Source organism: Rissa tridactyla, chromosome 1 (genome assembly GCF_028500815.1).
Source record: "Rissa tridactyla isolate bRisTri1 chromosome 1, bRisTri1.patW.cur.20221130, whole genome shotgun sequence".
Classification (NCBI taxonomy): Eukaryota; Metazoa; Chordata; class Aves; order Charadriiformes; family Laridae; genus Rissa; species Rissa tridactyla.
Genome location: NC_071466.1, coordinates 118,219,190 through 118,244,181, shown reverse-complemented (window position 1 = coordinate 118,244,181; position 24,992 = coordinate 118,219,190). Strand labels below are relative to the sequence as shown.

General features: G+C 47.4%; 1 protein-coding gene across 5 annotated transcripts in view; it reads left to right on the top strand.

Moving 5' to 3' along the window:
- The first annotated feature begins 3,447 nt into the window (after positions 1-3,447).
- The window catches only part of ILDR2 (immunoglobulin like domain containing receptor 2), a 39,725-nt gene continuing 18,180 nt past the window's right edge, over positions 3,448-24,992 (top strand). For 2 of the 5 annotated variants that reach the window (XM_054223186.1, XM_054223176.1), the window contains exons 1-4: positions 4,622-4,780; positions 14,061-14,393; positions 15,311-15,430; positions 24,903-24,959. In XM_054223186.1, coding sequence (XP_054079161.1) covers positions 4,735-4,780; positions 14,061-14,393; positions 15,311-15,430; positions 24,903-24,959 — 556 coding nt within the window. In that variant the 5' untranslated portion in view covers positions 4,622-4,734. Of the gene's footprint in view, positions 3,596-4,621; positions 4,781-14,060; positions 14,394-15,310; positions 15,431-24,902; positions 24,960-24,992 lie in introns of those variants that run through there. The other 3 variants (XM_054223216.1, XM_054223206.1, XM_054223196.1) reach the window with 2 other exon arrangements.

Below are 24,992 nucleotides of genomic sequence, written 5' to 3'. Positions count from 1 at the left end.
TTTGTTGGTACCTTTGAAGGAAACACAGTCATCACAGATACTTGCAACTGATACGAAGATTGAGGGCATAGTTAATAACGTAGGTGATAGAGTGGGATATCCACCAAAGAGGAGCTCCCCATGTGATGCTATGTCAAAAGGACTAACAGCATGATCCCAGGAAGGATAGACAAAGAAATATTAAGCAGGAGTGATGATGCTGTAGTACTTCTGCTTTCATGCTTTTAGCAGCTGTGCCTGGGATGCTCTCTCCAGATCTGATGTTAGCTCAAGAATATAGCAAAATAAGAGTCTGTTGAACTTCCAAAGAAGGGTGCTTTGATCATAGTCTGTCATTACCTCTGTTCAGAAATGCCTTAAGAAGGCACTCCCATCTACCTTAGCAGTAGTAGAAGTTGGAGTTAGATGAAATTAGGGGCAGGGTGAGGACCCTTCCAACCCAAAGTATTCTGTGATTCTTTTTCTAACAGATGCGCTGTGGTTCAAACAGGGTGTAGTGTTGGCAAAGTGATGTGGCTTATTTTATTAAGAAAACTGGATTAGACAATCACAGAAGTCCAATTTGTGAACTCCAGCTCCCTGAAGGTATTCATGCTGCCCAAAATTTCTCTTCAGCCAAAACCGTAGAGGGTTTAACAACTCATTATCTTCTTGGTTATCTGTAAGATATGCAAGCAGAGTTTGTCTCAGTCCTGTTCTGTGTATTTTTGCACATAGTGACACACAAAAGATTGTGAGCTGGGATGATTCACTTATGATCATGCATCTATATAATAACTTCACAAAACATTATCACTGCTATGCACTTAGTGTTTTATTTAAATGAAAATTTCAGGTTCCCTCTGAAAGCATAGCAAATATACGCTATGATTTTTGGTGTCTAAAGAAGAATCGGGAGCAGCATGGGAAATTTATACAGAGGAGTGAATACTGTAGAAAGACGCTGTTCTCTTGGGTTTTTTCTGATGCTCCATTTATATACAGAACTCAAGGTTCATTGAAATAAGAAAGTCAAATTTCTCCATTAAATATTCTAAACATTTGTTGGTACAAACATCATGGTTAAGAACAAAAGCAGTTTGTATATCCGTATCATCCACTCCTGACATAAAAATTCTGTATTATTATACTATCAAATGTAGCCAGGCAGCTCAGAAAAAACAACGTATACAGAGAGTGCATATATTTCAGCAATGTCTTGCTGTGAAGCTATCAACGATTAATAAGAGATTCCAGTGTAACAAAGCAAACAATGAGAAGTTTTAGTTAGCAGCTATTCTGAAGAGACTCACTAAACACTATGAATCGATGATGTGTCACCTAATAAATAGCGTCTGTAATGTGCTGGTCTCAGTACTAAATCAAGAGAGCAGTGTCGAATGGCTGAATCTAGTATGACATCCCAGAAAGCTGTTGAAATCACTGTTTCTATGGAAATTTCTACAAGGGAAATCCAAGGGGCTGAATGGATGTGCAAAAGTAGGCGTGAAGAGAAGTATTTTTACGCAGCATGGTGGGTTTTCAGGCATGTTCCTGAGATAGGTCATTCTGAGTGAGGTGCTGGTGTAAATCATTCCAGATGCCAGTAACTTAAAAAGCTGATTCCGCTTATCAACAGAGGAAATGACCACAAAAGACTGGTACTGTGAGATGAAAGGAGGCAGAGGGGAATGAAGTAGTTGTCAAGAGAAGAGCCAGCAGCTGCTACGGCATGAGTAAAAAGTGAGTTTGTTTGCTTCCCTATTGTTCAACTGAATTTGTTCATGATCCCATTGCTTAGAGGAGAATAGTTCCAGATAGAGTCATGGAATCATTTATATCAAACAGTGTCGTACTCTTCTGATTCAGTCCGGGGGTAAATTATTCAGGACAGGTATGGGGAATTTGGTCATCTAGTATCAAGGTTGTCAAGTGACTGAGGGAGATGAAAGTTGAAGCCTACTGGTATGACGTTTTACAGGGGACAGAGAATCCCTGCTGGGCTGTGGCTTGAAGCGATCTGGCTAATTGCATAGGAATTTACCCACTGTTTGAAGGTGAAACTCGGCTAACTGGAGTCATGCAACTTACTGTCTCCAAGTACTGGCTACAAGGAAAGACAACATCCCAACATTAACTATTAAGCCCGCTCAGATGTTGCAACACTCAGATCAAAGGTCTACAGAGATCTGGAACATCTATTCAGGGCTCGGGCATCCATCATACGTGCATACATACAAACAACAGCTCACATTAAGTGAAAAAGAACCGTACAGTGAGTTTGAGTGTATGAAAATTTCAAAGCAGCTATAAATCCAATGTTACATGCAAAACAATGGTGCTTCCTCGTATTGAAAATCTTTCCTTCCTTTGTTGTGAGTCAAAAGTTTAGCAAATCTAACGTATGCCAAATTTATTTGCAAAAGCTGGAGTAGATAAAAAAAAAAGGAAAAACTAGGAGCAGCTAACAATAGTGACGCATAGGGGATTTTATTGCTCCCAATGTTAAACATATGAGATAATATCAACATTGTCGCAGGAAACTCTGGATCAGAATCCTGGCCAATTAAGTTATAGAAAGACAAGGCACCAGGATATCACTTGAAATTTTGAGGGTTATCAGGAAAAAATGGTTAAGGCGGGGAGAGAAAAAATAGCTTTATGTTCACCTTTTAGGAGCCTTAATTCAGCCCATACAAACCTTCATGGATTATATCCTATATTATATCCTAACGAGAGTTTCTACTTTGCCTTCCACCTGCAAGTATGCACAAAGGCAGTGGGGTGTCAGATCACCATGTGCTGAAGAACAGCACTGTGCGCTGCTGCGTATGTACATTATTTAGCATAACAGGGTCTTAATTTTTAATAGTGGCTTTTAGCTAGTACTGCGAAACAGTTAAATTCGTGATGCCTCAGGTGAGGGGAACATCAGGACACTGATTGGGGTGGGTGTGTATTTTTTTTTTAATGAGCAATGTTGAATAAAAATAAACTTCTATGTGAGAAGTATTTTTAAATAACATTGAACAGCTCCGAATAAAACACTTAAAAACAGACTAGCTGCCTAGGGATTGTCTCCTTGCTTAATTCCACTTTAACTATATTAAAAGGGGACTACAACTGTTCAAAAACAACCAAAATGTTTCAACACATCTTTTATCACAGCAAACATGCTGTTTTGCTTTTTCACTCAGAAATTATTGATCTGTTTTTATTCACGCTTCTGAAAAAAGCTTATCTTGCCTGGATAGAAGTTTAGTTTAGTCTGAAAGGCAAAATTATGAGGAATCTACGAGCAACTGGAAAACACTCGCTAGAATGCAAATGGTTTGTCCAGCTTTATGGCAGGCATCCCTGTGCACCCTGCCTTCCGCAGCAGGACACACCTAGCCTGCTCCCTTCTGGGCCCCAACTTGGTGTTAGAAAATCAGAATATTTTTATGTTCTTTGCCAGATTCCAGATGAGAAGCTGCAGACTACTCCCATCTCCCACATGGATCACCGACATCTGCAGAATCTAAACTTTGGTTACGAATACCAGCCAAGCCCCTGAAAGGAAAACGCCCGAAGATGAGCAACACACAAAGGGAAGCTCTGCTGGGTGCTGCAAATGGTGAGTGCTGTAGTGGAAGGTGCTTCTCTCTGGTGCTGAGCCACCAAAGAACGTGTGCCGCTATTTAGCCCAGCTCTAGGCCCCTGAATAATCCCGCTGATTTATTGCGCTCTCACAGAAAGTTCAGAAGTTTTAAGTACAGTACGTACGTATACATGTGGGTCCCCTCTGCCCAGGACCACTTAATTTCAGAGTAACATCCATCTTTTTAAAAGTCATCTTCTTTTAGCAGTATTTCTAGTTGTCTCTCCCTTCTCCCCAGAAGAAACTTACGCCCCCTTCCAATATCTTGTTGGCATGAAAACTTAACACCCCACAACTCAGATGTCCACCGTTAACAGCCAGAACACCACCTCCTCATCAAAAATTGTATCCTCTCTTCGTCTAAAATCACAGTAATTAGTCACAGTGCCCATGCTGGAAGTGGAAACCCCAGGGAAATTCAGAATTGGAACAGTCTACTTTCGTTTCCCAAGGCATACATCTGGTTAACTGGGGGAGGGTAGGTGCTCGGGGTGGACATTTTTAAGAGCTTACTGGAGAAGTTGTAAGCCGGGACGGGGCCAGCGCAGCGGCCGCCGCACACCCGGCGGGGGGAGCCGGGGGCTGCGCGTCGCTCCGGCCTCGGCGGCTGAAGAAGTCGCAGAGAAACGTGCCGGAGTGGCCGCAGGCCGGGAAAAGCTCCGGCAACCCCCCGGCGGCACCTGGCAACCGAAACGCGCCTCTGCCCGCAACTGGGGGGGAACAGTTTCGGGAAGCCGCGTCTCCCCCCACGCCGACCCCTGCTCGGCGCCCTCCGGCCCCAGCCCCGCCGCCGCGCTGTCCCCGCCTGCCGCCGCGCCCGGACCAGCCGCGGGGGCGGCCCTGCGAGGCGCTTCTTCCCCCCCAACCCCGGCCGCCGCGGGAGCCGGCAGCCGGTGGCGGGGGAGGAGCGGAGGGAAGCGGAGCCACACGGCACGGCCCCTCGCCGCCAGCCCGGCCGGCTCCGCGGGGAGGCGGCTGCTGGAGGGGGCTGCGGGCGCGCCGGGCGGGGCCGCCCCCGGGGCCTCTCCCGCCGCCCCGCGGCATGGTCGCGCCCCCCGCCCCGCCGCGCTCCCGCCTGCCGGTCGCTCGCCAGCGCTGCCGGGGACAGCGGGAAGATGGATGGGCACGTCCTGGGCTGGATCGTCCTCCTGTGGCTCGCAGGTAGGGCCGCCGGTTGCCGGGGGAGGTGGGTGGGGGGGGGGACGGGGGGATACACGGGCGTCCCGGCGTCCCCGACGTGCCTGTGCCTGTGCCGTGCCCGGCAGGCTTTACCTCTTTCTTTAGGGCGAAAACGGGGGGTTTGGGGAAATGCCCCGACAGGCTGCGGGAGGGCAGCTGCGGAGGGAGCCAGCCTGCGGTGGGGGGGGGGTTTCGGGGGCGTCCCGCGGTGCAGTTTGCGGAGACTTCGTGGAGAGGGCTTGGTCCCGCTGGGGATGGGGCGAGGCAGCCGGCGCCTTCTGCCTGCCCGGGCCCGGCCGGGGGGACGTGTCCGAGGGGCCCCCGGCCCTTCTGTCCGCGGAGTGCGCTTGAGCCCCCCCGGACCGAGGAGGGGAGAGAAGCGCTCTTGTCGCGGGGAAGGTGGGAGCCGGCCCGGGGAGGCAGCAGGAGCGCGGGGGGCGGGGGGCGGCGTGTCCTTGGGCGCGATGCAGGGGGGATGGCGACAGTGCTCGGCTCCCCCCGCCCGCCCACGCCGGGCTGGGAACAATTGCAGGAACTTCTCCTTTCCCGGTGTCCTGGCCGCATACGCCGTCTAACGGAGATGTAAGAGGAGGGGGCCGCCCTGCTTCTGCCCCGGCTTTCAGTGGGGCAGGATCCGGCCTTCCCGGTGATGGTGCTGCTGTGCCCGGGCTTTTGTGAGGGCAGGACGGGACTGCCTCCCCCAGCGCAGCTCGCCAACCACCCGGGAGCCCGGCCGGCTCCCAAAGAGGTCGGGCAAGCCCTCCCAAAGCGAGGGGGAGGGGAGCCGGAGGGGAGAGTAGAGAGGGCTCTGCCATGGGGAGAGCGCAGGGGGAACTGGCTGAAAAGGGGCTGGGTGTGAGAGCCGGACAGCGAGGAAGAGGAGAGGATAGGGATTACAGCCAAATAAGAGCGGCAGGGCAGCCGGGAATCAGGGAGAAAGAGGGAGCCCTGTCAGGTCAGCGGCCGGATCTGCCTCCTCTCTGAGCCGGTGCAGCAGCCAGGCACAGGCAGGAGCAGGAGGCTTTAGGAGAAGCTGCAGCAGGCTGACTTAGCCAGGCAGGCTGGTTCCAGGCTGAAAGAAGAAATAGACACTCTTAGATTAAGTGGCATGTATTTCCCACTACCACCAATGTATCCCACAAAAAAAGACCTCAGGCTCTTCCCTCTTCCTATTCAGATTTAGGATTCACAAGCAGTAAATTCGGCTTTTAGTCATAACACCTCTCTCCCACCACCCACCCACCCCTTTCCTTGCTTTTTCACTCTGAGTCATCTTCAACACCGGTGTCTGCCTACTGCTCCCTTCCAGGGTTTCACGGCCTCATCTGGGGCTTCAGCAGCTTCGAGCTCATCCTCCTTCCTTGCCGCTCTCCCTGCCTCCCTCCCTGCCATTTGGCTGCTTCCGAACATATCCCGCTTCACTGCGTTGGTCTGGAGTGCCAGCATATCCACAACTACTGCTCCTTTCCTACTAGCCATGGTAGTGTGCTGATAAATAGCATCCAGGGACTGGTAAAGGAGTACAGGGTGTAGATAAACATGACATTACATTCCTCCCTCTTTTTAACGAGCTTCTTTATCTGGACATGTCTGGCTAGATCAGGACTTTTCCATCAAGCTAAAAGGCTGGGCTGTTGACACCTTTCTCCCTCCATTAAAGGTAGTTCATGATTATTGGCAGCGATTGCTGTCTGGAGCATGCAAGGTCTATGCAGAGAGAGAGAGATACCACTGCAGTAGGAAGACCTTCCAGTCTCCTCTAGTCCTGGGCTTTTGAGACAGGACTGCCTGCCACTGGTGCTGTCGACCGCCGGCAGGCAAAGGCTTCCGGCAGGCAACAGGTTATCCGTAGCCGTGTGCTGAGAGATGGAGGCAGCCGGTGTCAGCTTGCTCCCCTCCAGCCTCACAGCGATGGAGCAGGCGGTGCTGCCCTTTTTCATGCCTGAGAGAATGCAAAGGTGTGTGTGTGTGAGTGTAAGCGTGTATGTGTGTGCACAGAAAAGGGAGAGAGGCTAGCAAACATGGATTCAAAATTTTCCTTTCCCCAGTGGCTGTGCAAAGGAATGAAAAGTCTGTATCAAGGTAAGGAGCCCTGATCCAGCCAGAGTGGTACACTCCACTCTGGGAAAGAGAGGTGGGGGTTGGGAGGTGGAGGGGCCAGGGTGAGAGACAGAGTGCAGGATGGGGAGGAAGCAGGGAGACAAAAGGGAGCAAGAAAGAGAGAGAGGCTCTCACCCCCTTCTCTCCCCTCCTCCCTCCTCGAGGTGGGCTGAGAAATTTCTAATCAGCGCTCACAGTTCCTTTCCTCCCAGCAATAATTCTTCTCTGTCCTTTGTTTGTCTTTCATTTTTGGCTCTTGCATTTATGTTTTGTTTGGTTTTGTGCATTGTGACTTCTTACTGCAATTTCAAAAAAATCCTGTGTAAGGTACAGTGGATTTGGTTTGGCGTCTCTTCCTCCTGCCCTGCTCTCCCACGTGCCTAAAGCTAGTGTTTTAATAACAACAGCAAAAGGATGAAGAGCAGGTCATCCTTTATTCCTTCCTGTGAAGTGACATGGGTTACGATGTGTGTGGGACTGTGTTCTTCTCATTCTAGAAAAAGAAAGTACAGTTTGTCAAGTATCCTTCTGTAAAGCTGGTGCTTGTAAACTACCAAGCACAGCTTGATTCTGGAGTGAATCCTTGCCTCATGTTTACCATTATTCTTATTAATGCTGTAATTCCTATGCATTTAAAACTAGAGAGAAGTGTTGCACTGGCGACTGAACTCCAGTTTCACCTACAGAACAAGCAGAGCAAATTTTTTTCTGCCTCATGACTGAGGCTGAGCTTGGAAAGGTTACAGTTAGAAGACTGTCCACGTTAAAATGTAATCTTCTTTCCCTGTTAAGTATTTTTTCACAAATAATTTAGAACTCAGTACCTGTTTACTTGCCCTATGCGGAAGAGCCACTGCGATGCAATGGTATAGGACAAAGGCGGGTAGATTTACTACCTCTGATTTCCCAGCCACAGTTCAGGAGAGGAGGCAGAGGGGGCATGCTGGAGCACAGTTGTGCTTTGCTGTTTCCTGGCCAACTGAGCACACTTCTTGGGAAGGCAGGGAAAAGGATGGACTGTTTTATCTGCCTTGATTTAAAGTATTCATCTGACTTCCCTTGACTGGCTGCACATAGCATAAGTCTAGCATAACTGGGAAGAAATCTCACATTTTTCTTACTTCTTGTTCCTGTGAGATCACCTTGAGTGGGACTGTCACCAGTGGAAATTCCAATGCCATCCGAAGGACAGGTGTTACGGCTTAGTGTTACAAGGCTTGGAGAGACTCTTCCCTTTTCATTGTTCTCAGGCTTCTGGTGGTGACTGATTGCTGAATTCACAATTCTGGGAATTATTTCTGGGATGCTGAACTAAGACTGTAAACTAGGAGCCGTTTGACAATTGTAACAGCTTTCGGACAGTAATAAGGCAGGGTGGATTTGGTGGCCAAAGCTGAGATAATTCACCTGAAAACACTGAGGGGGACTTTTGTGAATGTGTGAAAGGAGCAGGTCGTAAGAGAGTGTTATGAGCACAGGGAAGCTGCTAAAGAGAGACTGGTACCTAGAAAAGCCCATGAAATGTCCTGAGCTCTTGTGAAAGCCCTTACACGGTCCTTGCCATTTCAGGGCTGTGTACTTCCCTAGAGAAGTCAGGAGCATGGGGCGCCTGGGGGACCGCATCACAGAGAAAGGGGAAGAGCAAGGAATGTTCCAATGATTACCGCAGCCAGTTTGCAGAGTCTGGGTGCTGTGTCTTACATGGAATGTGTTTGTACTGAGGTTCTGTGCTGTGAGTGCTGGGTGTGCAAAGCCATGCTTTTCTCTGACTGCTTTGGTTTTGCCCTGTTCCAGATTAAGCAGTTAGGGAGCTGAAATTCTCAGTTTTGCTACAGAGCTGTAAAAAGTGGTACCATGCTTTCACCTCAGCTGCAACTGACCTGTTTAGGCATTTGTTTCTTGTTGGCTGAAAAAGTTGACAATTGGTGGCCACGGAGCTACCAAAACAACTCTGGTAGGAACCAGACCAAGACATCCATTTCCTTTCCCAACACAATCTGATGGTGGTGGCTTTTGCTGATTAATTGCATGGATTGGATTTAGTCCAGCATGAGTAGGCAAGAATTTGCACAACACAATCTCGGTGATCCCACTGGCTCTCCATTCACCTGTTTATACATCTGTTTATCATCTCTGACTTTTCAGTCTCAAAGCCCAGTTCTTGTACTTCCCGATTCAGGCTCGATCCACATTTGAAAGTGTGGATGGTGTGCCTGTATTCATCATTGTGGGAAAGAACACTTTTAATTGATGCACAGTAGCCAAGGCACAAAAAAGAAAGATACAGCATCCTTTTGCCCAGCAGTTTATTTTGTTTGGGGAAGTGATATAAGGTACCCTAGCAGCACTGTCTCTTACCAATAAATGTATGCTTTTCTGCCAACGCCCTTGGGTATAGTCTAGGAGTAGTTTTCCTGAGGTGCCTGGTTCAGGACCCAAGGACTTCTGTTCTGTGTACACAACTGCCACTCCTATCAATAGCGGTGCATAAAGTTGGGGGATGTAATTTTTGTAGTTTCATATCATCAGCTGTACTGCCTGAGGCAAGTGGTAGTGTGAGCCAAATAATTGCAAAGAAAGAGATGTGATGCATGCACAGATAGGGAGACCCACGCTGACCTGAAGAATAATGTGAGCTGCCTTCTCTTGGACTCAGCTCTTATCTGATGTGTCAGAAGGATGCAGTCTGAGACCTATTACACTGAACTACAGTATTTGGCTTTGCCATTACTTACAGGGATTCGTGCTTCAGATCAACTTTATTCTAATTAGATGGTCTTTAAGGTCCCTTCCAACCCAAATCATTCTGTGATTCTATTCGTAAAGGCTAACTTAAGGCTGTGTAGTGAAGCTAATCTTGCTGGGATTCATCTAGCTTCAGGGGAGCATAGGCTTCTCCAGAGGGCAACTGAAAAGCAAGAATCTAAGTTATCACCTCTCAATTACCTTCTCCCTTACGCATGGAAGGCGCTTACGAAGATCAGGCTCACAAGGCTCAAATGCGCCCTTACAAATATCCCCCTCTGTAATCACTTCCTGGAATTTTCTTTAATCACCACTAAAATGTATTAGTGATAGCTTATGTGTAATGTCGATTATATAGTTGAATGCATAATCTGAGGATAGTTCAGGAAAAGAATCAGAGAAAGGAGACAAATACACATTGCCAATGAGAAACAGACAAAACCCATACAATTATATTTCTGAAGTATGATTATTTTTAAGCTCTTTCTGTGGGAGTATGTATATATACACATGCACAGACACACAAAACCCTGGATTCTTTTTATTTTTGAGAGTAAGTATAACTGTGTTTTTAAGATGCACTTGATTAATATTTGCAGACCTTTTTCTGGGGATTTAGGAGAACAAGACAGAAGGAAAGCAAAATTGTCACGTAGTCATGAGACTCCCATGAGCTAGATTTTTCTTGTGAAAGTTCAAACATTGTGAAATTCACAATGAACAGGTTGCTTCTCTGGAGTGCAGGAATTACATTTTCATGATGATTTTGAAATAAGGGCTAATCTTACTCTGTCTGCGTTAGTCAAAACATAACAGAGCACAATTCAGTTTCTTTTTAGTCCTACTTGTATTAAACTAGACAAAGAGCTACCACGGTGCTGTCACTAAGCTTGTCATCCTTTTTCACATCTTTCACTCTTTTTTGCTGTGCTGTATAAACAGCCCAGAGTTTTGTCCTGTGATACATCTAAGGCTTTTCTTATCTTGCCTCGTCTCTTGAAGATTTTTGAGGTCAGCATTTTCTTCTTGAAGTTGAGGATGTGCTAAGCAGACCTCTGTAATTCACGTCCATGGACATAACTTCTAGGTCTAAAGCCACCATCTTGTCTTCAGGCAGTCGAACATCCTGTTGGCCTTTTAGATGGACGCTGTTACAGCAGTGACGTATTACATGAATAGATTCCAATCATTTTTTTTGGGCAGAGGAAATAACAGGTGTATAATTTCCCAGTTCTGACATATATAATTATATATAATTTGACTTAAATAGACCTAGAGTTTTCACTGCTCCAGTCTCTCAACCTGAAGCACTGTGTTGCTCTTAAATGCTATTTCTGGAAAGGATCCGAAAAGAATACTTTAAAAGTTAATAAAGGGCTTGGGATAGGATATAGGAGGTGCCAGATAATTTATTGCACATCTCCCAAATGCTTTTGGGTAGAAAAAGAATTCCTGTGTTTTCCCAAAAGCTCCTTTTCTTTTCTTGATATAGGCATTCACATGGGGGTGGGGTAGGGAAAGTTAGTCAGATGAGAATTTGCTAAAGCTCATCTAATCATTTATTAAAGCAGTCCCTGGCTTGCCAAACTCATTAATCTCATTAACAGGGAAGGAGGGCTATGGTGCATGGTTAGCTGAAAGCACTGTGTTTACTAAGCAGTGTACTTCGTTCACAAGGGAAAGATTTAAATATTCACTGTGTCACTGTTTTATCCCTGAAGCTGAAGTAACGTGGTGAGTCACTTGACCAGCCCGTGTCACATGCTGGTATTGGCCACAGACTGCATGGGGTCAGGCACAGAGTTGCCAGATACAGGTCTGACCTGGACCCATTAGTTTTTGAAGGTGTTCGTCATGTCTCTGGCATTCAGATGCAACCCAGGAAGCGTGAGTCTCTAGAGATGAGAGAATAAGATGACGTCACCACTTGGTTCACCTTGAGAAACAAGTGGTGACATTCTCTTAGTGCCGTATGGCCCCCATATTTCTGCCCCTCTAGTCCCTGGGAAAAGGAGGCCTGGCAGAAATGTCCCACTTGCCACTTCTTGGATTACCTCTCTGCCTACACCTCAGAAAAGTGAAGGAGCTGCCTCATGCCCCTGCCGCTCCTGTGGGAGCATCTTGTTAGGACCTCAGCTGTGTTTCATGGTACTCTGGAGAACACCCACACTTCTGTGTTTGGATTTGGGTCCAGGCACTTCTGGCAAAACTAATGACATCTCCTGTGCAGCTTCCACATGGCAGAAGTACGATATGCATAATGTCATGTGTTCATTATATGCATAATATAGCATTCCTGTGCAAATGCCATAGCACCCTTGTGCGCTGCAAGCCTTCACATAGTATTCCCCAGGGTTAAATCCTACCTAGATCAGTAACTCTTGGTTAGTATCAGTGACTATCTTGCCTCTCTGAAGTATGCTTTCCCCTAGGTTCTGTCCATACTGGTTTTTATCCCGAGAAGTGTTTATAGACTTTGTGATTTATAGTTTGAACATTGATAACTTGTTGAAATGGATATTCGGCGTTGGTCCAACCTCTCCACTTTGCTTTGGTTCTGGCTCCTGACCATGAGATCTTTGCTTGCTTTTGCTTTTCAGGTCTGCAGCTGTCTCCAACTTGACCATGTCCCTTTATGCCTGCTGTTGTCATGCTGTTGATACATTTATTGCTCTCTGTCTGACTTAAGATCCAGTGCTTTAGTCTATGCCTTTTTTTCCCCATCCTAAAGATATCTCCTGTCATTTCACTTTCTTTTGCCAGCTTCCATCTCCTTTTCATCTCTAGTTTCTGGAGTGGGTGGTTTATTTTTGCTGACTCCATTTCCTCTCATCTTTACATAATTTCTTAATCTCCTGCAACCTGGCTTCAGCCCTTTGAAATTATTTTGACCTAGGCTGAGACACCTCCTTCAGCTTCTTCAGCTGAACTTCAGCTTCCTGCATCCATGATTGTCGTCCTGCCTGTCCTTCTGCTTCCTATACTTACCCTGATACTTTATCCTTAGTCTGTTTCTTTCTTGGCATTTGCCCTTCTCTTCTACTGCTTCCCAAAATCAGGAAGCCCTTCTTTGTCCTCAGTCTTTCATTCCTCCTTAAGCTTACTCTAAGTCCATCAGTCCCTCCTGATGTTGTGTAGACATCCTCTTCTCCTTTATTCTCTTGAATATTTCCTTATGTCTTGTTCTTTTTTTCACTGTGCAGTGCTCTGGGCTTTGGGGTGTATGGTAGCTGGGTGTAGGGGGCTGCCGTCATCAACATTTCCCGTACGGAAACTGGTTCCCTTTTCTCATACAAACTTCCACCGTCAGGCCCTGCTGCCCCTCAGCTGCAGAGAGAGTGTCCCTGGTTGCAAAGGTCCTCTTTCTTACATGGTTCCCCCCCACCTCCCCTGGCTCCTGGGTTGTTTCTGTGCCTCCACAGGCTGGCACATCCCTGCTTGGGAAAGTGTCAACGTGTGTTTCCAGTGTTGTGTAAGTGCACTCAGTCATTGCTGCCTGCAGTGCAAGAAGGAGGGAAGCAATGAAGGGCATGTGTGGGAGGTTTCGGCCATTCCCCTGTGTGGAGATGGAGTACCTCACTCTCCCAAGGGCTCTCTGCTGGCTTTGCTCACTGACTCTCAGCTTCTCCCTGAGCTACAAAAGGATGTGGCAGCAGTCCTGTGTGTCTTCTCTGAGGCCTTAATACATCAGCTCCAGGGTTCAGCTCTCCTGTCAGCTGGTAGATAAACATTACATGTTGAGATCTGTCTCCTCCCTGGGAATGTGAAAAACTTGAGTGTTTGGGCCATTTTTCTCTGCACCTCCCACATGGAGCAATTTCTCTCAGCGCTACATGCCAGCCCTGGCAGGAGCTGTGCGATTTGGAACCACTTCTTCCTGCATCTCTAGAGTTTGGCAGAGTGAGCAGCACTAACTGGGCACCAGTGCTCAATGGGCTGGGCCAGGCACTGTGTGCTGCCTGACTTTGAAAGAGGAGGTGTGATGCCACCGAAATTGGGAGGGGGCGTGACGTATTCTGCATTGCGGTTGTTGTGAACTCAGAATCTGGCCCCTTGGCTGACCTGCTGTGGAAGTGGAGTATGGCCATCCCTAAAATATCTTTTCCTTATCTATGAACCTGCCACAGAAGCTGTGAATCATCATGCCGCTGTGTAGGGTCTCTAAGGATATTACATTTGAGCCTTCAGCCCCATCGTGCTGTGTTTTTCTTTGTGGCTGTGGACTATGAAAAAAGCAAACTTACTTCTGCTGCCAACATCTGTGCTTAAATACATTGAGGAGTATTGCACCCTAGCACCTGAAAGAGATGGACATTTTAATTTTATGCATGTGGGGAGAATGATGCTATGATGAAATGCAGTAGTTCCCTCTGCAAGCAGTGCCAAGGTGCATGACACTCATGTTTTTGTCTTTCAGCTGAAGTGGAAGGGCTGCAGGTCACCGTGCCTGAGAAGAAGAAGGTGGCCATGTTGTTTCAGCCTGCTCTGCTTCGCTGCCATTTCTCTACTTCTTCCACCCAACCAGCTGTGGTACAGTGGAGGTTTAAATCTTACTGCCAGGACCGGATGGGAGAAGCTTTGGGTATGGCGACTTCTGGTTTACAAACGATGAGCAAGAGGAACCTGGACTGGGATCCCTACCTGGACTGTGTGGACAGCAGGAGGACAGTCCGTGTCGTGGCCTCCAAACAAGGATCTGCTGTTACTATAGGGGACTTCTATAAGGAAAGAGATGTCAGCATTGTCCACGGTAACTCTCCTACCCCAGTGATGCTTGTTGGGGGTTGGAATGGGATAGCAGTTGGAATAGGCGTAGCAATTTGGGATACCGGAGGCTGGCAGTAATTGTTCAGTTAACTTCCTTAGAAAAGGCTGCTGGGAAGGAGCTGTTGTATGTCAGACTTTTAGGATTCAACCAACCAACCCTAGAACCAAAGGTCTTTTCCTTTGGCAATTCCCTTCATCCGACTCCATGTAGGTCTCCGACCCTGATACAGTATTCTTTTCCCTTTGATGAAGTGGAAGGTTTTTACAGCCTTGGGCAATGTGAAAAGAAGAGATTTCCATGGGGTAAAGTCAAGTTGGGTGGAGATAGGGGGTGGCAGGGTCCTTAAACTTTTGGTCTGGAAAGCTGTGTGAGAAACCTTGTCCCTTAAAAGTAGAAGGCTTCTTGACTTGGGAAACCACCTAGCCAGAGGTGGAGGCTCCTTGGTGTGGAGAGCATGTAATGAGCCTCAGCAAGGGGGATTGTTTTCCTTCGGCTCTGTGTAATCTCTTTGGCAAATGACTGAAGTGCTGTAGAGGAGACACTCTCTAAGCCCTTCATGCGTGGCACAAATACTGTTGGGACCCCAACAGTAGGGGTCCCAACTGTTGGGACCCCAACAGAGTGACATTAGTTACCCCTTCTGCTCTCGGCACTTGCAGTGAGCTGCCTCTGTGGCATTACATGTCTTCTATGATTCTGTGATTCCCACTTAGAGCCACAGAGTCCTGATCCTTTTGTTTTTTTCCTGAATACTGTGATATTCTGGATAAGGTTAACCCCTCTTCTTAGTAAGGAAATGAAGTGGATTTGGGACACAGAGATGGACCCAGTGCTTTCAACACTTCACTCTTCCTATAGGTCTTGGAGGGAAAGCCTGACTTTTTTTTTTTGCCTTTCAGATGCAGACCTTCAGATTGGGAAGTTGATGTGGGGAGACAGTGGTCTCTATTACTGCCTTATTATCACACCGGATGATGTGGAGGGGAAGAATGAAGAATCGGTGGAGCTGCTTGTGCTCGGTAAGCCCTCTTGCCAGATTGCTTTTTCAGCAGATAGCTGATGTATCTTTCCGTCTGCTCTCTCTCGCTCTCTCCACGTATCTGTGCACCATATTACTATGGGTGTAAGATCTATGTAAAACAGTCCCCGCAGTACCTTCACCATTGCCTTGCACCTTGTGCAGTCATTCACACCTAAGCAAAGTGGGTGGCAAACGCTACCAAACCAGAATAGTAATGTTTACACCCACACTGCTCACATGTTACACAGGCGTAAATGACTACAGAAAGTGCAGGGCTGTGGAAAGTCATAACTTTTGTTTTTAAGGCATAAAACAATAAACTTGCAGCAAAGTGAACACTTGAGAGATTCTTTTAAAAATAGACACCATACTTTTTGCAGTCTTTTAACATTCCCTTCATCCCACGCTTCTGACCTGTGAGGATGTCAAGAAGCAACGTGTTTATCTGCCTGAGTGTGTCAGTTTGGGAGATTTTTCTGTCTGCCTAATTATACTTGTCCAGTTAGAGGTGCGGTTTCACAGTCACCCTAATCACGTCTAAGCTGGTGCTGCCACTTAAAGGACCTGTCCTCTCTGCAGTGTGCGTGCTTGGCTCTGTTTCTGTTAAGCTCCCTTGAGCAGCGTGGTGAGCAGGATCAGTTTCTTTCCTATTTGGAGGGTTAGCTTTCAGTGATGGCTTCCACAATCCAGCTCACTGTAAAGGTCAAAAAAGCACCCATCCCAGCTAGCAGAGAAAAGCAGAATGGAATGAGCCTTTCAGGGTCGTTTGTTGGCACTGCCTTGAGCCAGCTGTAGTACTTCAACCCTAGACTGCCCCAGGAGAGTAAGATGAGTTTTTCCCAACTTAGCTTAAGACCTGCTGACACCAGTGTTTGTCTGGTCAGCATGCTTGCTTGGTTCTTGCGTGTATAGATTCTGTACATCCTTGGGTGTATAGATTCTGATGGAAATGTGAAAAAGCTTGGGTCTGTAGTGTGTAGATGATATGCAGAGGCATATGATAGAACATGTCTGTCAAGTGCCCTTGCTCTCATGGCTAAGGTCAGAGTTTAATTGGCATTTATATTTGGAGCTGTAGTTGTCATCACAAAGTAAAACAGGTTGAACGGGTGAGCGACTGTAACAGTGCCATCACTTTCCCTCACTCCTTCAGATATCAGTCAAGCAATGGACAATTGGAGAATGGGTCCCTCCAGAAAACAGTGTCATACCCCTGTCTAAATCCACAGTGTGACCGTGTATCGTATGCTAGTTAATAACAGGCCGAAGACTGACCTGTGTTAGTTCAGGTGAAGTTCTCTCTGCCAGGTGGCATCTGTAGCTGTTAGATAGCCTCTCCAGAGGAGCTGTCTGTGGCTGCATGGTGATGGGCTACTGAATTTTGTCCCTTCTTTACCTTGCTATCCAGGATTTGGTGTCTTCCTCTTATGTGTGTCTACAACTGTGCTCAGACAGCAGTGATGAAACAGTGCCATGGTAACAGGAAGAATCTGTTTTTCAGTGTGTACAGAAGACTATGTGGGGGTAAAACAAAGAAATCCCCTCCTCTGAAGCTGGCCTGATGGTGTCCCTGGCCCCAATTCGTTTTGGTTATGTTGGGAGGAGACGTGAAGCTTAGGCTGTGTTACTTTGACTGCATCTGCTTTTCTGTTCTCTGCAGCCTGTGGGTCTGACCTTGCACTTTGTGCAGCACTCTGTGAAGTTTGGCAGCAGCATGAAAGCATACTTGTCGTGGGCATACTTTGTTCTACCTCATGCTGTTTGGCGCAGCTTATGTGTATTTCTTTTCCTGGGTAGTGTGTATGGAGGCAACATTCCAGCTTTTGGAGTGACTCCAGGTTACCTACCCATTTTCCTTCCTTCTTTCCTTCCTTACCACCTTATTCTTTTCCTTCTGCCTTTGCTGGTATTTTTGCTTCCTTTTCCTCTCCCCATTGATGGCTAAAGGAGGAAGCAGCCAGTGGTGAAAATGCCATTTCTTAATATTCTGGCATCTTCTGGGACATTTTTTTTCCCATCCCACTGCTTTGAGGGAGACAGTGAATACATATGTAGACCAGAGTCATTCCACAGTCCTAAGGGACACACAGTAAAAGGGTTTTGTTTGCTGTTTGCTGCTCTTTGGGTGGAACCCAGATTCCCTATTAGAGCGGTTGGAGCAGTGGAGGGATAGTGTCTGCGAGCAACACTACAATTCCCACAGCACATTGCTGTTTGCTCCCTGCTGACAGCGGTCCTTTAAATGTAATTTACATTGCTTATTTTGGGGCTGCTTCATGATTTAAGCATAGATTAGAATTTTGAATAGAGCAGAGGTTCTACCCACTCATGTTATCAGTGGGAGAAGACAAAAATCAGAACGGAAAAGGAAATAGGAAATTATCCCTTCTAGTGGTTTCGTTTTAATGCCAAGATGAAACGTGTGTTTAGGTTAGAGAAAGCTACTGCTGGACAGAGCAGTTTAATATAACGTAGAAACCTTAAAAAGTTTGAGAGGCAAAAATGTAGATACCTAATAGTATCAATAAATTAATGGAAATTTGCTTAGCTACAAGTGGAGGATTCTGCTTTTTATACATTGAATTGCACCATTAAAAATTGGTCAAAAGCTGCTTTATCACAATTTGGAGCAAAATCCAAAACCTGAGCAAATTACAGTAATCCTTTTTTCTTAGGGAAGCAATCACAGAGACTTCCAGTGAAGGCCAAGTAGCCAGTCAGCCTGCGTCATGATAGGATTGCATGTCGAGTTTTGTCTCCTGGATGTGTCGTGTTGACACACAAAGTGGCTGGACAACTCTAGGTAGCATCAGAGAATCCCACGTGCTGTCTTCATTTCAGGCCTATTTCAGAAAAGCATATAAGCATTTATTTATATCCATTTGTGCTCAGGAAAGCTGATAGGATTTATAAAGCATACCTGATGTTAAGCATGTGCTTATGTGCTTTGCTGAAAAGGCCATTCAGTAGGTTTTGCTTAGTCAGGGACTTTAACCTTCTCTAACGGAATCAGTGTAGGCAAGGGAAGGGCGATAACGCCTCAGAAACAGAGGGAGATTGGCTGGTAGTGAACCTCCTGTAGCGTAAGGAAAGAATGTAAATTAAGAGGTACCATTACACTTTTATTAGATATTTGTATTTTGATGGCTTTTGGAATCTCCAAAGGGAAACTAGCATGTTGGCAACTGTATGAACTCTGCTTCTTCTGTGGCAGAACTAGACTAGTACAGAGCTTATCAATTCCACAACAAGGAGTCAAGTGATGCTCTCTGCACTCGTGTTTTAATAGAAATGTAGAACCCTTTGCTGATGTTACAGCTGGGCTAGTGAATCCATTTGCAACTTTATACAATTTTTTTTTTTTAGAACTACTGTGATGGAATCAAAAAGGCTGCATCCTAAATTTAAGAAAGTCTACGTTTCTATCTTAGTAGCTAGCAGCTGACTGCCCTGCTTCTTGAAACACAGACAGTCCTATTAGTCAAATTGTTATTCATGGCCCCTGTGCACTGCTTTTTATGTGGGAATGTCAGTGGGCTTCGGTAAAGTCATTCATTGCAGCCTTTGTTGAAGGGAACTGCAAGCGTACCAGTACAGTGGATGCAGGGTGCCTGGAGTAACCTTCGAATCAGAAGTACAGAGCAGTGTCAGTGGATGCCCCATCCTAGCTTCACGTGGCCCAGCTCACATCAGGAAGCAGTCTACCTTAATTGCCTGGGATTGCATATAACCCAGTAAGCCTTTCTGAGAGCCAAAATTTACTAATAAGGCACGGGGTCCTCTGAGAGCGGCTGTACTGCTGCCCTTCCCAAGCTGTAGAGCAACAGCAATAGCTGTAGGTGTAGCTAGGCGCACAGCTGGCTACCCTGAAATGCATAGGTCTGTGCAAGCTTGGCAGCGTTTGCATTACGAGACTTTACATAGCTTAGACATGCTTCAGGAAATAGTGGCTTCATTCCCAAGGACGTGTCAAGCTCCTCCTGGAAGAGGCAGGAAAGTGATTCACTAATCCCAGTTTTTGTTTTGATACTTTCGTTAGTGATCCATGTGCTTTGCTAGCCAGCTATTGCCTGCTTTTTTTTCCCGATCCAATTTGGCAGCTAATACTACATAAATCATATATTAGTGAAATATTATTTTATAATTAATGTTTTAGAAGCTTCAGCTTCTACCATTGTTATGCTTTAAATAACAACAGTTAGTACTTGTTTTTGTTAATTAGGTTTTTGTTAATTTCCAAAGTCAGCTAGCATTTAACATAGGTAAGCTGACGTCTTTGGTAGTTTGTATTACCAGCCAGTATTGATACAGGCTACACCCAAAATTTATCAAGTCTAGCACCCATAGGTCGGAAAGAATGTAGATACGTATACACACAGCATGTTGCACAGTAATTAATGTACTAATAGAGACATGCGTTGGCTTTCAGAGAGAATAAATCTCTACTGGGACGTGTGTGTATGGCGTGTAATGCTAATAAGACAGTTCTTACTCAGCAAAGTGACTCAATAGCTGATATAAATATAGCCAGGTTTGGAGTCTCTTGTGTGCCAGGAGAGACTGTATTATAAAAGTTGATGTGGTTTCGGAGATGGAAAAGTTCTTGGCAAAATTTTCCCTTACAAGACGATGGTTTCAGGACTTCGGTCTGTTTTGCTGAAAAGCTGCCAGTAACATCCAAGCCAGCACTTGGTCACAGCAGTTGGCAGAGACGTCAGTGCTGTTGGCCATGTGTTGGGGTCTCAGCCGGGGAGGTGTCTGTGAGCAACTTCACGGCGAGGGCTCTCCGACCTTGAGCTGCGGCTTGGTGACTGAAGGCGGGTCATGCCAGCAGGTTAAGGAAGTGATCAGCATGGGAGGCCTCCACTTAAAAATCCAGGAAAGACGTTTATGCCAGGAAGGCCACTGGTGTCCTCCCACCCCCAAAGTGGTCGTCCTGTCCTCGCTAGGTGCTTCTGCCCTGCCCCAGACCACTGCACTGTCCCCTTTGTAATCTGGGTCCAATCCCCCTTCGTCCTTGCCCAGGCTACTCCTAATTATTTATTTCACACCACTTAGAAGTGCTACTTGTTGCCAAGGTTTTTTACCCCTCTTTTCCTCCTTATTTGCCAGCGACAGCCACACGCTGCTCACAAAGGAGACTGGCGTGATTAAAAGACCTCCGTTACTAAGGTAGCCATGGCAACAGCCTCCTTGGAGGTCTTTGTTGCCTGCTAAAACTTTGATCTCCAAGAAGGGCTGCTGCTGTTTCTCCCTCCAGTTGAAGAGCAGGATGGGAAGAAAGGATAAAGTTTACTCCGAGCACAGGGAGCATGGAGAAACTCATTGCAGAGCCATGCTCTCTCAATAAATCTCACAGCAGCTTCCTTGGAAAAGTATCTGATTTACAAGGGCCACACTTCCTCTCCTGTCCTTTCCAGCCTCCCCTCAGGGCAGTGTCCCCTGCCAGGGGCCTCTTGCCATGGCATTGCTTGGCAAATTTTTCTGACACTGAGGAGGAAAGAGTTCCCTCTTCCCGTGGGGGAAGAAAGAGTTCCCACTGCCTCCCATGGTCCCACTGCTGCAGGTAGGGCTGCAGATGCAGCCCTCAACAGGGAAACAAATTCAACAGTTATTCCCATATTTACCCAATATTTATCATACTTGTGCAATTGCCAGTATTTCCGCAATTGCTATGTTCCTGACTGCACCTGCGCCTACTTTATTCATGTCATCATTTCTTTTCAGCTGCACCACTTACCCTAATCAATTTTGTGTCTCTTCTCCGCAGACTCTCTGCTAATTGTCTGCTTGACTCCACATTCTCCCCAATATCCTGATATTTGCTCTCTCACTGTCACCCCCCCGCCTCCTGTGTTTTAACTCGTGTCCTCACTTGCCTCTTCTGTATCTCTGCACCTTCCAGAGCTGCTCTGCACCCCTCAGCTTTTCCTGTCCCATTCCTCCTCCTGCCCTCTCCTGCTGTGCAGACTGGGGGCTCAGGGACTCCCTCGCATGTTGGGGCTGGCCAGGGCCTGGGGTATGCGGCGTGGGTGCTTGGCGAGAGGCTGCTGTGGGCGCGTAAAGCCCACCAGCAGTGCGGTGGGAATAGAGACAGGAGCACGTCCCAGATCCGTGCTGGAATGAGGACGAGCTCCTAGCTCCAGCAGAGCCACCCGGGACAGCCCTGGTAAACGGGGGCATCCTCTATTCTCTCTTTCCCCCGGGGGTTTCTCCTGGGGTGCGGTGGTGAGAGCTCGCACAGAGGACACGTAGCCCTTGCAGGGGTGCGGAGCTGCGACTTGGCAGCCATACCTGGCCATGTCTCAGAGTGCCCACAGTCCTCTTTCTCAGGCGGGCAGAGGTGCCATGCAGAGGTGGTGTGGCCAAGCGGTCTCATAGGGGGATGTTTTACTAAATTGCTTTCTCCTCAACAATTGCTTTGTAGCCCCAGCCCTCCACCTTAAAGTTTCCTTTTAAAAAAAACCAAGAGAAGTGAGGTGAGCTTAACGCCCACAGAAGGAGCACAGAGAGCCAGGAGGTTGCCGGTCATGATTGCCATGGCTGCCTCCTGGTTGATGTTTCAGCCGTGGGTCCAGAGGGAGGCCTTGCTCACTGAAGCCCTGCCCTCTCTGCCGTGGCTTTCGGCACCGCAGGACCCACCATGGTGCAGGCCTGGGCTCCCCTCTGCCGGCTACCGCCTTGGCTTTGGAGCATGCCCAAGCGGGCCAGGCTTGCATAGGGTGGGCCTTGACCCACCCCCAGAGCCACCCTGTCCCTGTGCTCGCTGGCAGCCGGGCGGGCTGGGTGAATTTGCTCCACTTGTTGCTGTTTTTTTCCTCCACTTGTTGCTGGCGGCGGCGGCAGGAAAGTCGCCTTCAATGAGGGTCAGTGGCGGGGAGCCTCCCGTTGCCATGGCAACTGCAGGGCAGCCATGGCAGCTTGGCTTCACCCGCCAAGGGGGAATCACAGGGTGTGGGGAAATTATCAGGGAATTAATTCATCCCAGGATGGGGAGGAGGGAGAGCTGGGATGCGTGTAAAGCTGCTGGGGGCACGGCAGTCCAGAGGCAGGCTTTGTGCTTGCTGGCTGTAGCTGGGCTAGTCAAGGCGGCAGAGTTCGGGCTGAGCTGTGGTGGGATTCGCTGCTGCCTTGGGCCCCCTCCTGGGCTTTGTGCATCCCCCACCGGTGGCTCTGGGGTCCCCAGGGCTGTGCAAGCCCTGCTGGTGGGGCAGGGGGAGCAAATTCCCCAAGCACACACTCAGCAGAGCTAAGTGAGGCTGCACAAACAGGGAAATACTCGACTGCTTGTAGGTAGCACAGAGAAACTGCTTTGGTTGTCTTTGTAACGAGTTACTGAGCTCTCAAGCACTGTTATTTCTGGGGGACGCCTCTTCTCTCTTGAAGACGTGGTCCCTCCTGGGACCATAAGACCTGGCATCAGCAGGGATCGAGGCTCTTCGAGTATGTTCAAAATAAAACAGGCACCTATTTGGACTCGTGAGATGGAGCTTCTGCTCTTCATAGGTATCACTCCATTACCTCTGGTACCACATATCCCAGCCCTAAGTTAGCTGTATACCTCCAGCTATTTGTCCATTGGCGTCTGCTCTTAGACTAGGGCTGCATGTGAGCTTGTGTGGAAATAACACATGGGAGGCAAGCTGCGTGCTCGTGTCTGCCCATATGTTCTGCATGCGTGTGGTTTGCATTTACATTGTTCACATACGCACACACAGAGGCCTATGCAAGAATTGCGTATTTTTTGTGCATGCTTGGAAAATAAGGAATATATTTAATATGCTCATGGAACATAATGTAGATCTAGCATACTGTGACACAAGACATACATTTGTGGTGTGTGTTTGGAGCCCACTTGTGGCATCCAACACTTAAGCCACACATAATGTTGTATATGTGCCTATATCTTGTGAGCAGAAAGCATACACAAGCACTTTCTCATAACAAGCTAGTTGTGAGTAGTTTAGACACTTGATCCTTCCAGAAAATGGACTACAAAGAAGGTCATGGAACTCTTTGTATATGTAGATGAAAATGTTGCAGTAGACTGATGGCAAGAGTCCTCCTTCAAAGTAGTAAATGAGGAACAGTTATCTGAAGGATCACCATTGTATCTTTTGCTAAGGCTTTAGGAGCACCTGGTCATGATGGCGTTCCTGTGAGTACTAGGCAGCTTTGATGAGTTGCAACTGGTTGCAAGGCACCACCTGCATTCAGAGTGTGTTTGTTATGCCTCCAGCAGGCATCCTTGTGATTTTTGGTCTCTACAGAACCTCTGCTGAAGCACTGAGAAAAACGGACAGTGAGAATTTGATTATAACACACTTCAAGGACAGACTAGAGGCCAAGGAACTTGGGATCCATTTCATCATTGTGTCTTGAGTGCTCCTTAGTGCAGGACCTGAAGAGCATGTGGGGAGGTTAAAGGTGGCTTTGTACCACTTTTACACTGGCTTACCCTTAGCTGCTTCTGTTGTGTTATATCCACAATGTATATCTCTCTTCGGAGTGCAGCTCTCCTACCTTATGCATGTCGTTAAAAAACCTGGCATGATTCTGATGCTATACAGGAGAGTATGCAGCACAGCTGCACATAGGGCTGTCTGCTGATGCACAGGTGTGTGTAAATTACAGCTGAACACTGTGCAGCATGTTTGCTGTGTATTAGAAACATCCCAGACATTCAGTGCCAAAACAAACAGGCACCAAGCTGCCTTTGGGCTTGGATTTTGTTTGTGTTCAGTTATAAATTAGAATTTGATTTGCCTTTTTTTTTTTCTTTTCCTTTTGCAAAGCGATTCCGCAGATTTCTACGCCAGTCCTTCCCTGGTTGGTTTGCTTCGCTTGAGAGTTGGCCTTATATCACACAATCTCAACAAGTTGCTCGTGCATCTTGAAATAAGTAGCACATACTCAGAGTCATGCTTCAAGACTCCTTTCCTGGAGCTGCCTCTGCGGTTGCAGAGCCCCACATGGAGAGCACCACCCACGGGTGTTGGATGCGTGTGGCTGACTTGTCAAGGGCCTTGGGTTAAAGATTTTTCACATCCCTCCAAACTACATCAGTACATTTTTAAAGTAAACCAAATCCTACTGTTTGGGGGCTGTCGTGCATTTCCAGGGGCTTTTTGCATGCCTAGAGCATAACTCCCGAAAGCTGTTACTGTGTAACCACGCTAAGGGGCCCTCCCTCTTCTTGTCATTTTGTGCCTAGATCGGAGAAGCTCTGTTCCAGATTCTTTCCCCGCAGCTCTGCTGGTAAAGATAAAATGCAAGGACACAGAAATGGCAGAAGTGCAGAGGCAGACACCAGGCATCGAGCAGGATGACATCTATGGTTGATAGGAATTCACTTAACAGAGTGCGAGTGGGCTGATGAGGAAGGGGACTGGAGGCTAAGGCAGGGGCTGGGGAGTGTGTTTTTCTTGCAGTAACCTCTCTCCTTGTTCTCCTCCTTCTGTCTTTTCTAGGCAGGACAGGGCTGCTTGCTGATCTCTTGCCCAGTTTTGCTGTGGAGATTATGCCAGGTATTCAGTCATTTCACCCTTCAATCACCCAGT